Here is a 13,949-nt window from a genome sequence, read left to right as displayed (position 1 = left end):
ATCGTTGGCCTTTTGAAGTCATCTGTTATCTACAAAGAAAAACACACCGATTCGCGCTTGTCATCGGAGTCGTAAGCTAGCCAGTGATGATGTGCTTTTCGCTTAGATAACTTTGATTATGTGTATACATGCCTAGATATTGAGGCCTTTGTGTGCAAATTTCAATATAAAGGGCATCTAAAATCGCCTTGAATAGGGGCTGGTACATATTTCGTGGTGAGCACAATTTGAGAAATCACATGTCAATCTCAAATTTACAATAGCAAGTTGCTTTCCTCACAATCTTAAATATCTCTTCAGTCTATCATTTAATATACAAATTAAAATCTCCAATTGACGCCGTGAGGTGTCAAGAGAAGAGAAACCAAATGACGCCTAGGCAACATGAAATGACTATCAAGGAATGAATGACATATTAATACCCGATCAATTTTCGAATGAAGAGACCTTCATCCAGACAGCCAGATATCCACCGCCGAAAAATGCTAATGATATCATCTACAACATGATCATACCCGCACCTGCCATTCCAGCAACCACGAGATAGGCGCCCAATTGCAACAATCCCAAGTCAAAACGTGGGACGACAGTAGCACCGGCAGCACTCTTCTTAGTAGTGGTGGATGAACTAGATGAGCTGCTTGAAGATCCAGTACCAGTTGGTGCGCTGGTAACAGTTCCAGTTCCTGCGGTTCCGGCTTGGCTGATGAGACTTGAGCAGGTTGAGCTCTTGGCACCAGTTTGAGTCTTAGCATTACCGCTGAAGTCACAGGCAGTAGCTGCTTTGCCGTTGTTTTGGTAGTATTGGTCAAATACGAAAGACAATTGTTGAGCGCTTGTGCACATGGAGTAGGCACCGTAAGTTCCAGTGGTAGCATTCTTTGAGATACCATCACAGGCAGCGCTATCCAAACCACAGACGTAGTCGAAGAGACTGGCACTGGAGTTACCGGAGATACCGCTGTTGGCGACACAGGACAAAGACTTAACCATACATTCGCAAAGCTCGGCGTTTGCGATAGGAGGAAGGTTGCTGGAGGCAGCCCAAGCGGTACCGGTTGCTGGGCATGCTTGTGCTACTGTGTTGGTAACGGTGTAGGAGGCAGAGTTGGTGAAGGTAGGGGTGGCAGAGGCCAATTGCTTGGACAGAGCAGTGAAATCAGCGAGCTTGCTAACAGAGTCTCCTGAAACCGAGACGAGACCTAAAGTTTTGTCAGCTTGTGCTTTGAAAAAGCTTGCAAGTCATATCTTACCATAGTCATTTGCCTCTTGGAAGTACATGTAGACGATTCCACCAGACCAGACTTCAGTCATCTTGTCGCCGTAAATTGCCCCGACTTCAGTGAATTTACGTGGTTGGACAACGTTGCAACCGTACTCGGCAAAGAATGCAGGGACGGAGTAATTGGCAAATTCGAGAGTTCTTTGATCATATCCAGACTTAGTGAACGAAGAATCACCACACCACGAGTAGATGTTGTAACCCCAGAAATCGATGGCAGAATCAGCATCGCCACAGTTGAAATAATGAGCCAAATCAATTCGAATGTTGGCATCATCGTTGGTAGCATAACCAACACCGATAGTGCGGTAGCCCTTAGTCTTAATGTAAGCCTTCATGTCACGGACGGCAGCTTTAACGAAAGCACTGGCATTAGTGTTGTTGACATCGTTGGAAACCTCGTTACCGGCAAAGAAACCGAGGACGTTTGAGTAGTTGGCCATGGCACTAAAATTGAAATGTTAGCACACAAAGAATACGATGAATTGATAACCCTCCCCCTTCCTTCATAATGCAAGCGAAAGGCCAGAAAGATGGATGTGACGATGGGTAACAAGTACAAGATATACATACTCGACAACGCCGGCATAGGTAGCGAAGAGATCGGTGTTCCATTCTGGGTCGTTTCGATTGATAGAGGATGAGGGGTTAGACAAATCTTGGATAACATAGATTCCGGCATCGTTAAGCAATCCCATACAGACGGAGTGGTCTAACGAGGAGTTGATAGCGTAGACACGGATGACATTGGTGCCAAGCTCTTGAAGGAGAGGAATGTCACGCCTGCAACCAGCTTCATCTGCAAGGGGATCGGTAAAAGTAGCGTCGGAAGTAGTGTTGGCGTTAACGTCTTGTTGGTATGCTACACCACGAATGAAGAATTCGGTACCGTTCTCGTAGAAGAAGTGAGAGCCCTGATATATGAATCAGCATTTAGAGTGCCTTCCAACAACGTCGGATGGACCGATCCATGACATACCTTAATGACGATAGGAGGGAGATCAGCCGCGGCAGCAGACGATGCGAAAAAAGCACCGGTCAATGCCGCAGCAGCTGCTGAAGCAAAGCCAAAGGTCTTCATGATGCTAATTGAAATACCAATGCGGGGGTGTTATAATGTTGATTTTGTTGACGATAGATAGATGTGAGAAGTTGTTTTGTGATGATGAGATGAAAACTCAAGAATCCAATCCCAACCCGATTGCTTGCTAAAGATATTTCCGTCTCAGGTGAGTTTTGGAATAGGGAAGAACGAGTGTGTTGGTGATGTAATCTCTCCTTCTCTAACAACGACTTGCACGGCAGATGTCCTAGTTGAAAAGAAAAAAGAAATGTGTGTTTGAACGAATGACTGTCTTCCTAACTAGAATGAGTTGGAGATGGGATTGCTGGAGAAATGGAAAGATAGCAAATGAATGTCGAGGAGTGTGGAAGTGGAATGATTAACACAGTCCCATTAAGTGTGGCAAGGAGATTTGGATTGGAAGAATAATTTAGGGGATACGGGAGAATGATTCAATGGTATAAATTCGGAGTGGAGATGGGTACGAATTTACGAAAGCACTTTGGTACTTTGGTAGAGAGAGTCGTGCTAAAGAAAGATATGTTCCTGGACTAGATAGAGATTAGATTGGGTCTGTTGGATCTTGGTCCCAATCCTCTTTTATCCCGATTGCCTACCTGGGAAATTCAGGAAACTTTTTTCCACCTTGAATCTACTTGTGGGAAGGGGAAGCATGGGAAGGAGCGTGCCGGTAGAGGGGAATGAGCCAATCACATGAATGGATGGATTCCATTGGATTAAATTCTTGGCCATTCGTAAGTTTCATACGTAGTACATGCCTCTGAAGCACCTAGGCTGCTAGGTAGGTAGGTATTGTTGACCCTGTTATTGGATTGTTCAATCGTGACTGGATGGTAGATGGATGGATGGATGAATGAATGGATGGATGAATGGATGGATGAATGGATGGATGAATGAATGGATGAATGAATGAATGACTACTATCATAGGTAAATAACTAAAATCCATCAACATCAACTTCATCCATCCTACACGTCGCTCACAACCACTTCACAGACATCTTTGGTCAGGACTCAGTATACAATGTGTGCTACCGACTGGTACTGTGCTTTACAAGATGCTCACAAACCCACCTAGCACGTATCTCGATGATTACAGCCGTTCTTTCTGGACACTTACTAGGGCCCTCTTAAATAATCTGAACGTACTCCGTAAAAGCTTAAACACGTTCATGATTTGGTCTGGGATATTGGCTGATCCTAATTTGCATGCTTCTCGAAGCACTCTCGCACTGCCCCAACTGGTAAATTAAGGAGTAATCATTGGTCTGATAACTCGGACTGGTTGGTACGAATTGATAAGTGCGGATGTGAGAAATCGAGACATGTAGTTTTGGAATGGTACGGATGTGGAAAATCAATCATCTCATCAAAAGGGTATATATGATGGTATCCAGAGGACACACAAATTGAATGAAATTGAAAGTAGACATTTGTTTCGGCTTTGTTTGAATGTTCATACGCTTTTCCCTCCCTCATAGAAGATTGTTGTCAAGACCTCCCTACCTACATGGGTAGTCGAGTATAAAATATCCATCAATCCTCAAGAATTCGAATTCGAATACGATACAGTCTCCTGCATTCTATCCTCTATTGGTCGGGAAGGCTTGACTTGACAAACAGCTTCCGTCTGAATTTGGTATCACTGGTAGGCTGAGCATACTAGGTACATAATACAACATCTTTTCAGACGCTGACACAGGATTATCTCTCCTTCTCATTCCCTCAAATCAGCCGCCTTGACAAAGTCGTAGTGAGCTCGTATTAACGCAAGTGAATGTTGAGCCATGTCACTTCTCCCCTCCAATTGTTGTCGTGCAGCAAGGCGAATGTTACACTCCTGCATCACGTTCGAAACTTAACTTACCCGAGGACCTCGAGGATCTTCATGTCAATCGATTACCGATATACAGTCTTTCATCACATGCTGTCGCCGAGATGGTACTTCGATGGAAAATCACAGAGTACCCAGTATCTACTGGCAGCAAAAGCCCCACGATACTTCCACTTGTCATCTAAACGGCTGTCTCTTCAAAACGCGTCTTGGTGCACCACCTTCAGCTTCAAAGACATTCTGGATCAAATACGAGCAGAAATGTTCGATTCGGATGGGAAATGGGGGAGATGGTTGGTTATGTAGACTTCTTGAAAGGATATTTGCTCTTAGTTTCGGCCCTGCAGTAGTTCCCATCAATATTCTCTGATATCAGTTCAATCTTACCAATCAATATCGTATTTATCCTGTCGAATGTTAAGCTTCGGACATTATTGTTACAGTATCCAATGATAGCTAATTGGAAATCTGGAATCGCCACCCAACTGGAACATAGTTTGATCTATTTTAGGAGACTAAAAGAGGCACGAATCAAGAGAACCTAGCCCGATCAGTTTTTCACAACCCGCCTGTATTGTTGATCGGATGGAAAGCCTTCGGAACCCCAGAAGTCTAACATAGAGAAGAATGAACGATAAATAGTGGCCGAGTAGGTAGTTCGTTGTTGAGTACCTAGTAGTCCAGGCTAGAAGAAATTTCAAGCACTTCTCACTTCTGAGTGGATGGGTTGTCGACGCGCTTCAGCCTTCAATAATGGATTTCATCTCTACGTAATTCAACGGAATACCTGCTGCTTTTCGAGGAAATTAATAGACCCGGTACAATTTCCAGAGTACTGCTCTGCTGTTGAACTTTCAAACATTTGAAGCAGCACTTTATATAATTCAATTTTTAAGGGAGTAAATATCGATTCCGAGTCCGACTCCCTGTCGATAGCTCGAGATCTTTCCGAATAAAAGTGGTCGTATATCCTGGTCGATTTGCAAAGTATCATTCATGCATGCACCGCCTTTGTTCCAACATGACTGTGGCACATACCCACTCGACGCATCCACTCACCACCGATCAGTTGCCGTTTTATCCCCCTTTTCATCTCCTCTGGACCGTTTGGAAGAGGATCATCTCGTTCCACCCGGGATATGACTGAGTGTCGTCAATGGCTTCATCACATCAACGGATTATCAATAGTATCGATGCGTGTATGTGGTATGAATTCGGGCACCTATCCGACGGCCTAATGGCTAATCCGATGAGGATACAAGAGCAGAATCGTAGATGTAAATATGATGATCTGGAATAAAAGTGAAGCTCTCAACAGCAGCACTGTAGGAATAAATAGATTGATGCAGATAAGAAACCATTATGGATCCGTCCCTGTTGGTTCAGGCTAATAAGCAGCAGGGGCACGAGAAGACGATGATGCTGTGCCATGATAATCCATGGTCTTCTTTTGAAAAGCAATTAGAAATCGATGGCAATATTGACATACAATAGAATAATACCATGAGGCATTAAGATATCGATAGCATCTGTGGATTGAAGAGAAGACAAGCTTTTGACAACGAATGGACTTGGGGAAGAGAAAGACGCATCAGGTCAATGGTTAAGTCCAATGAAATTGAGAAGGAAAGGAAAGGAAAATTGGAAAAGGTATTTCTGTAGCGGTACTTATTTTATCGAGCTTAATAACCTATATATATATATCTATCTATCTACATATGGTGCGAGTAGCTCGAGCGTAGGTAGATGATTAGCAATGGGCAAAGCTTTCTGCTGTACGGAGCATGATGTATCGGTAGGTATGGCTCGAGGTAGGTATGGGTCAATTGATGCGCAAGCTTGTTGCGTGCCCCTGAATTAGCAAAGTGTTCAACACGATAACTTAATGATAATGATAATAGTGAATAGAATTTACACTACGAGTACCTCGAGACTAGTTGATGACCTCTGTAATAAATGAACGAATTTAATAAAAACGGCATGGAGCTGGCCATCGGAGGACAAAAGCAGCAAGGTGAAAATCCTATCGGGGTAACTCTCTCATGATTTTCTTCATACTTGCCCCTGGCTACCAGGTATGATCCGGACTCTAGAACTTTCCCCTCCCAATCAAAATCAATTGTCAGCATTATCGGTCTCCTGAATCTCTCGAGATGCCCATCCTGAGTCCTCGGTAGGTAGTCGACGAGTCAATCCAACTTATTAAACTGAACCATTTCAAAGCTTCCCGGTTCCATTTATTTGGTCCCTAGTGCAGCAGCTACCTAGACTCCCAGAGTATCGAAATTTATTCTAGATGCTCTCTGCTGTCTACCGCGAGGTGATTGTCCACATGTGTACACGCATCTTAACTGCATGGGGAAGTATTCTTGTCTCCCTTTCGTTCCCCAAGATTATCACCACAATGGATGCTGATATGTGAATCATCGGAACCAATGGAAAGCGTGCAGCCACCACCAACCATAGAGACCAGCCTCTTTTATTTTTGGTAAATATCAGGTATCATTTGTCTCTCGACTCTCTTGCCCCCCAAAGCGAGATGGATATTTCTGCTGGTGCACTACAGACTGGACTGGCATCCCAGACTCCCATACCGGACCAGACTCGAGCCAGTACTCTATTTAGCTATTGTGTAGATCCACCCAATTCATAATATCTTACTGACGAAAACAACCTTTCCCCCCCCGCTCTCTCCCATCTCAAGAATTAAATAACTGTCACCCTGTTTTTAGTGCCAAAATTGATTTTCTCAATGAACCGTAGACCGAATTTCCTTATTATTAAGTTAATTACCTAGTACTGGTAGTGCTCTAAAAATCCTTCGCTGCTCCTCTTTCACAACTTTTTCACTTTCTTCCTCTCCCTAATCTCTCATTCTTGGGAAAGTTCATACACACACCTCGACAACTATACCAACACCTTTGGAATAGAACCTCGAGAGAAAGGAAGGATATTCTTTTTTCTCAGTGTGCTTTTCGCTTTCTCTCTCTCTCCCTCTCGATTCGTGTTGACTACTTTGTCCGTAAACTGGATCTTGTAAATCTTTAAACACTCGTTCAGCGCTATCTTTCCTGTTTCGTTCCATTTAGACGCGACAGTATCAAAAGTTTACTAGGTAGTTCGAGTTCGTAGGAAGGACAACAAGCCGCCCTAACGAAAATCAACAAGACCAAAGCAGCAACGAATCACCAAAAATAAAGGGGAAGAAAACAGAAGGGAAATTTCGCACCATTTGCTTCCTTCTTCAAACCATCAACATATCTTTTTTTTAATTGAATAGTCACTCTTTACAACTCATTCGACATTCTCTCGGAAAAGTAAACCTTCTTTTTCGAAAAGAGGTCAAGTCCTTGTATCCTCCATTTTATTCAATTCATCCTCTCGAAAGATTCACGGTTAAGACGAGCAAAATCGGTCTTATTTAATTTACATCACGACCATCATTTTTTGACCGCATTTCAAGCATTTTGCTCAGCCCGTTTTCAATTCAAGGACTCCAACGGAATCATTCACTCTTCCAATGTGCCTTTAATTTGTGAGTATTAATTTTCATTCTTCGTTTTATTCACCTTTCCACTCTCGCACATCCGCCACGAAGGCCGGGGCAAAGGAACAGTACTTTAACGCGCCAGTTCACCTCGGAAGACCTTTGGAGATCTCAATGTTAACATTCCATCCGTCAGTAAATAATTTAACACGCAATCATGTCGGGACACCCTCAACAAGGTGCCCAATACGACGAAGGCTACGGCCATCAGCCCGGTAACACCGAATCTTATTATCAGGACGAACACGGAGGTCAACAATATTACGACAACAATGCTGGCTACGAGCAAGGTCATGGAGGCCATCAGCAGCAAGGTGGTGAAGGGTACTATGATGAATCGTGAGTGGGCCTCGGTGACTTTTTTTTTCGTAGATCGGAAGCTAACTACACATTACAGAGGCTACTACAATGCTGATGCCAACAATCCATATCACCAAGAGGGAGGATATTACGAAGGTGGCGATCAACACCAAGGCCAATATCAAGATGAATACTACAACGACCAGTACTACGAGCAGGGTGGTGCAGCAGCTGGCGAAGCACCTCCAGATAAGCGTCGGGGCGATTCAGAAGAGGATTCTGAGACTTTCAGCGACTTTACCATGAGATCAGATATGGCTCGAGCCACCGACATGGATTACTATGGCCGCGGCGATGAGAGACACAACAGCTACAACGAGAGCCAAATGGGTGGTCGTGGTTACAGACCGCCATCTTCGCAGGTTTCATATGGTGGCAACAGATCGTCCGGAGCGTCAACGCCAAATTACGGAATGGACTTCAACAATGTACTTCCGGCTGGACAACGATCCAAGGAGCCATATCCCGCCTGGACCTCAGACGCTCAAATTCCTTTATCGAAGGAAGAGATCGAAGATATCTTCCTGGATTTGACTGCCAAATTTGGTTTCCAACGTGACAGCATGAGGAATGTGTACGATCATTTGATGATTCTGCTCGATTCGAGAGCTTCGCGTATGACTCCAAATCAAGCTCTCTTGTCTCTCCACGCAGATTACATTGGTGGTGACAATGCCAACTACCGAAAATGGTACTTTGCCGCTCATCTCGATCTTGATGATGCTGTAGGATTTGCCAACATGAAACTTGGCAAAGGAGATCGTCGTACTCGCAAAGCCCGCAAAGCAGCCAAGGCGGCAGCACCAGATCCCCAAAATGAAGCCCAGACCCTGGAGCAGATGGAGGGCGATAACAGTCTCGAAGCTGCTGAGTACAGATGGAAGACTCGCATGAACCGCATGTCTCAACATGACCGAGTACGTCAATTGGCCCTCTACCTCCTCTGTTGGGGTGAAGCCAACCAAGTCCGATTTATGCCCGAACTTCTCTGCTTCATTTTCAAATGTGCCGATGACTACTTGAACTCGCCCGCTTGCCAAAACTTGGTTGAGCCGGTAGAGGAACTCACATACCTCAACCATGTCATAACGCCTTTGTACCAATACTGCAGAGATCAAGGTTACGAAGTTCAGGATGGTAAATATGTTCGCCGAGAACGTGATCACAATGAAATTATCGGATACGATGACTGTAATCAACTGTTCTGGTATCCTGAAGGTATTGAGAGAATCGTTATGGAAGACAAGTCTCGTCTAGTGGATCTCCCCCCCGCGGAACGTTATCTCAAGCTCAAGGATGTCAACTGGAATAAGGTCTTCTTCAAAACGTATCGCGAAACTCGTTCCTGGTTCCACATGTTGGTCAACTTCAATCGTATCTGGGTCATTCATATCAGTGCATTCTGGTTCTTCACTGCTAAGAACTCCCCCACCCTTTTGGAAAAGAATTACAAGCAAGAAGAGAACAATCAACCTCCAGCCTCTGCACAATGGTCTGCAGTCGCTTTGGGTGGTGGTGTTGCAAGTCTTATCATGGTTATAGCTACAATTTGCGAATGGTCCTACGTTCCTCGTCGTTGGGCAGGTGCTCAACATTTGACCAAGAAGCTGTTGTTCCTTCTCGCTGTTCTCGCTCTCAATGTCGCTCCCAGTGTTTACATCTTCATCGTTCCCAACACACAAAAGACGAAGATTGCTTTGATCCTGGGTATTGTCCAATTCTTCATCGCTCTGATTACCTACTTCTTCTTCTCGATAATGCCGATGGGAGGATTGTTTGGTAGTTACTTGACCAGAAACTCTCGACAATACGTTGCCAGTCAAACTTTCACTGCGAGTTATCCTCGTCTGACAGGCAACGACATGTGGATGTCTTACGGCCTTTGGATCACGGTCTTCGGAGCCAAACTTGCTGAATCTTACGTCTTTTTGACTCTATCCTTCCGTGATCCTATCAGATACTTGGCTAGTATGGAAATTTCCTACTGTGCCGGTGATGCTATTTTCGGCGACATTCTCTGCAAATTGCAGCCCAAAATTCTCCTTGGTATCATGTTCGTTACTGATCTTACGTTGTTCTTCTTGGATACTTTCATGTGGTACATTATTATGAACACTATCTACTCAGTGGCTCGGTCCTTCTACCTTGGTGTCTCTATCTGGACACCATGGAGAAACATCTTCTCGCGTCTGCCAAAGCGTATCTACTCCAAGGTTCTCGCCACCACTGACATGGAGATCAAGTACAAGCCAAAGGTTCTCATTTCTCAGATTTGGAACGCCATCGTTATTTCCATGTACAGAGAGCATCTCCTTGCTATCGACCACGTCCAAAAGCTTCTCTACCACCAAGTGCCATCTGAACAAGAAGGCAAGAGAACTCTTCGAGCCCCAACTTTCTTCGTCTCACAAGAAGATCATTCTTTCAAAACGGAATTCTTCCCAAGTCAGAGTGAAGCCGAGCGTCGTATCTCTTTCTTCGCCCAATCTTTGTCCACTCCTATCCCGGAGCCACTCCCAGTCGATAACATGCCAACCTTTACTGTTATGATTCCTCATTACGGAGAGAAGATCTTGTTCTCGCTGCGTGAGATTATTCGTGAAGACGAGCCATACTCCCGTGTTACTATGCTTGAGTACTTGAAGCAATTGCACCCTCACGAGTGGGACTGCTTCGTTAAGGATACTAAGATTCTTGCCGACGAGACTTCTCAATTCAATGGCGATTACGATAAGGAGGAGAAGAACACTGCCAAGAGCAAGATCGATGACCTTCCGTTCTACTGCATTGGTTTCAAATCGGCCGCTCCCGAGTACACTCTCCGCACACGTATCTGGGCTTCTTTGAGAGCACAAACTCTTTACCGTACAATCTCTGGTTTCATGAACTATAGCCGTGCCATCAAGCTTCTCTACCGTGTAGAGAACCCTGAGGTTGTTCAAATGTTCGGTGGCAACTCTGACAAGCTCGAGCGCGAACTTGAGCGTATGGCTCGCCGCAAGTTCAAGCTTTGTGTTTCTATGCAACGTTACGCCAAATTCAAGAAAGAGGAGATGGAAAACACCGAATTTCTTCTCCGTGCCTACCCTGATCTTCAAATCGCTTACTTAGATGAAGAAGCTCCTCTTGCCGAAGGTGAAGAGCCACGTCTCTACTCCGCTCTCATTGATGGTCACTCTGAAATCATGGAAAATGGAATGCGCAGACCCAAGTTCCGTATTCAACTTTCTGGTAACCCAATTTTGGGTGATGGAAAATCCGACAACCAAAACCATGCCATCATCTTCTATCGTGGTGAGTACATTCAACTCATTGATGCCAATCAAGACAACTATTTGGAAGAGTGCTTGAAGATTCGTAGCGTTTTGGCCGAGTTTGAGGAAATGACGACTGAAAACGTCTCTCCCTACACTCCTGGTATTTCCAATCCTAAGGTCGCCCCTGTTGCTATTCTCGGTGCTCGTGAATATATTTTCTCTGAGAACATTGGTGTTTTGGGAGATATCGCTGCCGGAAAGGAACAAACATTCGGTACACTCTTCGCACGTACTCTTGCTACCATCGGTGGTAAGCTCCATTATGGACATCCTGATTTCTTGAACGGTATTTTCATGACTACCAGAGGTGGTGTTTCCAAAGCTCAAAAAGGTCTTCATCTCAACGAGGATATTTACGCTGGTATGACCGCACTTCTTCGTGGAGGTCGTATCAAGCATTGCGAGTACTATCAATGCGGTAAAGGTCGTGATCTTGGTTTTGGCTCGATTCTCAACTTCACTACAAAGATTGGAACTGGTATGGGTGAACAAATGTTGTCAAGAGAGTACTATTACCTCGGTACTCAACTGCCCATCGATCGTTTCTTGTCCTTCTACTACGCCCATCCTGGTTTCCATTTGAACAACATGTTTATTATGTTGTCTGTCAACCTGTTCATGATCTGCTTAATCAATTTGGGAGCCCTTAAGAACCAGGTCATTGAGTGTAATTACAACGTCAACGTCCCCATCACCGATGCGCTCTTCCCAACCGGTTGTGCAAACATCGTTCCTATTACCAACTGGGTATATCGTTGCGTTATCTCTATTTTCATTGTGTTCTTCATTTCCTTCGTGCCCTTGACGGTTCAGGAATTGACAGAACGTGGTTTCTGGCGTGCGGCTACTCGTCTCGGAAAGCAATTCTGCTCCTTGTCACCCTTCTTCGAAGTTTTCGTCTGTCAAATTTATGCCAACGCTGTCCAACAAGATCTTTCTTTCGGTGGTGCCAGGTATATCGGAACTGGTCGTGGTTTCGCCACTGCTCGTATCCCCTTCGGTATTCTCTTCTCTCGATTTGCTGGTCCTTCGATTTATCTCGGAGCTAGATTACTGATGATGTTGTTGTTCGCAACCATCACCGTCTGGCAAGCTGCGTTGGTCTACTTCTGGGTTACTCTCCTTGCTTTGTGTATTTCACCATTCTTGTACAACCCTCATCAATTTGCCTGGAACGATTTCTTCATTGATTACAGAGACTATTTGAGATGGTTGTCTCGCGGAAACTCTCGCTCCCATGCATCAAGTTGGATTGCTTTCTGTCGTCTCTCGCGTACCAGAATCACAGGTTACAAACGCAAGATTCTCGGAGACCCATCGGCCAAGATGTCTGGGGATACTGCTCGTGCCTCTTTCTCCAACCTTTTCTTCGGTGAAATTGTTGGACCGCTCATGATTGTCGCTCTCACCTTGATTCCATATCTCTTCATCAACGCTCAAACAGGTGTCATCCCAGAGAACAATAATGGCACCCAGACCAAAGCCACAGCGGGCTTGATTCGTGTGGCAATTGTAGCCGGTGCTCCTATTGCAGTCAACGCTGGTGTATTGGGTGCAATGTTTGGTATGGCTTGTTGTATGGGACCCCTCCTTGGCATGTGCTGCAAGAAATTCGGATCAGTTCTCGCCGCTATTGCACACGCTCTCGCCGTCGTCTTCTGCCTAGTATTCTTCGAGGTCATGTTCTTCTTGGAAGGATTTAACTTCGCCAAGACTTTGTTGGGAATGATTGCCTCGGCCGCCATTCAAAGATTTATCTACAAGCTCATTATCAGTTTGACATTGACCAGAGAATTGAAGACCGATACATCCAACATCGCCTTCTGGACTGGTAAATGGTATTCCATGGGTTGGCATTCAATTTCCCAACCTGGTCGTGAATTCCTTTGCAAGATCACTGAGCTTGGAATGTTTGCTGGTGACTTCGTTCTTGGTCATCTCATTCTCTTCATCATGCTTCCTGTCATCGCCATTCCTCAGGTTGACAAGCTTCATTCTGTGATGCTCTTCTGGCTTCGTCCAAGGTATGTTTATTTCCACTGCATCACTCACATAGGTTCCGAGCTAAATTTCTCCCAGTCGACAAATTCGTCCTCCAATTTACTCGTTGAAGCAATCCAAGCTACGAAAGAGACGTGTTTGGAGATACGCTGTCATCTACTTCGTTTTGTTCATCGTATTCCTTGCCTTGTTGATCGGTCCACTTATTGCCGGCAAGATGATTCTGTCCGATAGCTTGACCAGTAAGATTCCATTTAATCTTTACCAACCTACCGGCCAAAATAACAACGACACTCGGGGCTACAACAAGACCGGTACCGGCTGCGTGACTTGCTCTGGTGCTAGTGCCACAGCGAGTGCCTCTAGCACAGCAGCTGCCAAGGTTAGGCTCTTTTAGAATGACGGTGTTGTATAGGTGACTGCTAGGGCTGTAATATAGAATGGTATGGTATGGTATGCAGTACATTAAAAAGATCTTTGGGATGGATGCGTGGCCATCGTCACTTCACGGGGTGTTTTTTAAAC

General features: G+C 44.9%; 2 protein-coding genes across 2 annotated transcripts; one reads left to right on the top strand and one right to left on the bottom strand.

Moving 5' to 3' along the window:
• Positions 1-230: 230 nt before the first annotated feature.
• Positions 231-3,224, bottom strand: EAF02_011141 (uncharacterized protein). The gene is made up of 4 exons (XM_038907187.1): positions 2,262-3,224; positions 1,856-2,196; positions 1,254-1,729; positions 231-1,202 (listed from the first exon to the last, which is right to left on the bottom strand). Exons 1-4 carry the CDS (start codon positions 2,361-2,363, stop codon positions 499-501), a joined length of 1,623 nt encoding a protein of 540 aa, XP_038752931.1. The 5' UTR covers positions 2,364-3,224; the 3' UTR covers positions 231-498.
• Positions 3,225-7,903: 4,679 nt separating this feature from the next.
• Positions 7,904-13,821, top strand: EAF02_011140 (uncharacterized protein; the record flags this gene model as incomplete). The annotated part of the gene is made up of 3 exons (XM_038907186.1): positions 7,904-8,085; positions 8,144-13,447; positions 13,503-13,821. The coding sequence occupies 3 exons, from the start codon at positions 7,904-7,906 to the stop codon at positions 13,819-13,821; spliced, it is 5,805 nt and encodes a 1,934-aa protein (XP_038752930.1).
• Between the last annotated feature and the right edge of the window lie 128 nt (positions 13,822-13,949).

The sequence above is a fragment of the Botrytis sinoallii genome (genome assembly GCF_014898435.1).
Source record: "Botrytis sinoallii strain Bc 23 chromosome Unknown BSIN_030, whole genome shotgun sequence".
NCBI classification, from domain to species: Eukaryota; Fungi; Ascomycota; class Leotiomycetes; order Helotiales; family Sclerotiniaceae; genus Botrytis; species Botrytis sinoallii.
The sequence above is the reverse complement of the archived record's forward strand: the minus strand, read 5'-3'. Positions and strand labels throughout refer to the sequence as shown.

Bases quoted from the DNA above. Each gene is read 5' to 3' on its own strand.
- EAF02_011141 (XM_038907187.1), bottom strand. From the start codon at position 2,363: ATGAAGACCTTTGGCTTTGCTTCAGCAGCTGCTGCGGCATTGACCGGT. The intron at 2,197-2,261 runs GTATGTCATGGA...TTCATATATCAG, and splicing joins TCCCTCCTATCGTCATTAAG to GGCTCTCACTTCTTCTACGA. The intron at 1,730-1,855 runs GTATGTATATCT...TTTCAATTTTAG, and splicing joins ACCTATGCCGGCGTTGTCGA to TGCCATGGCCAACTACTCAA.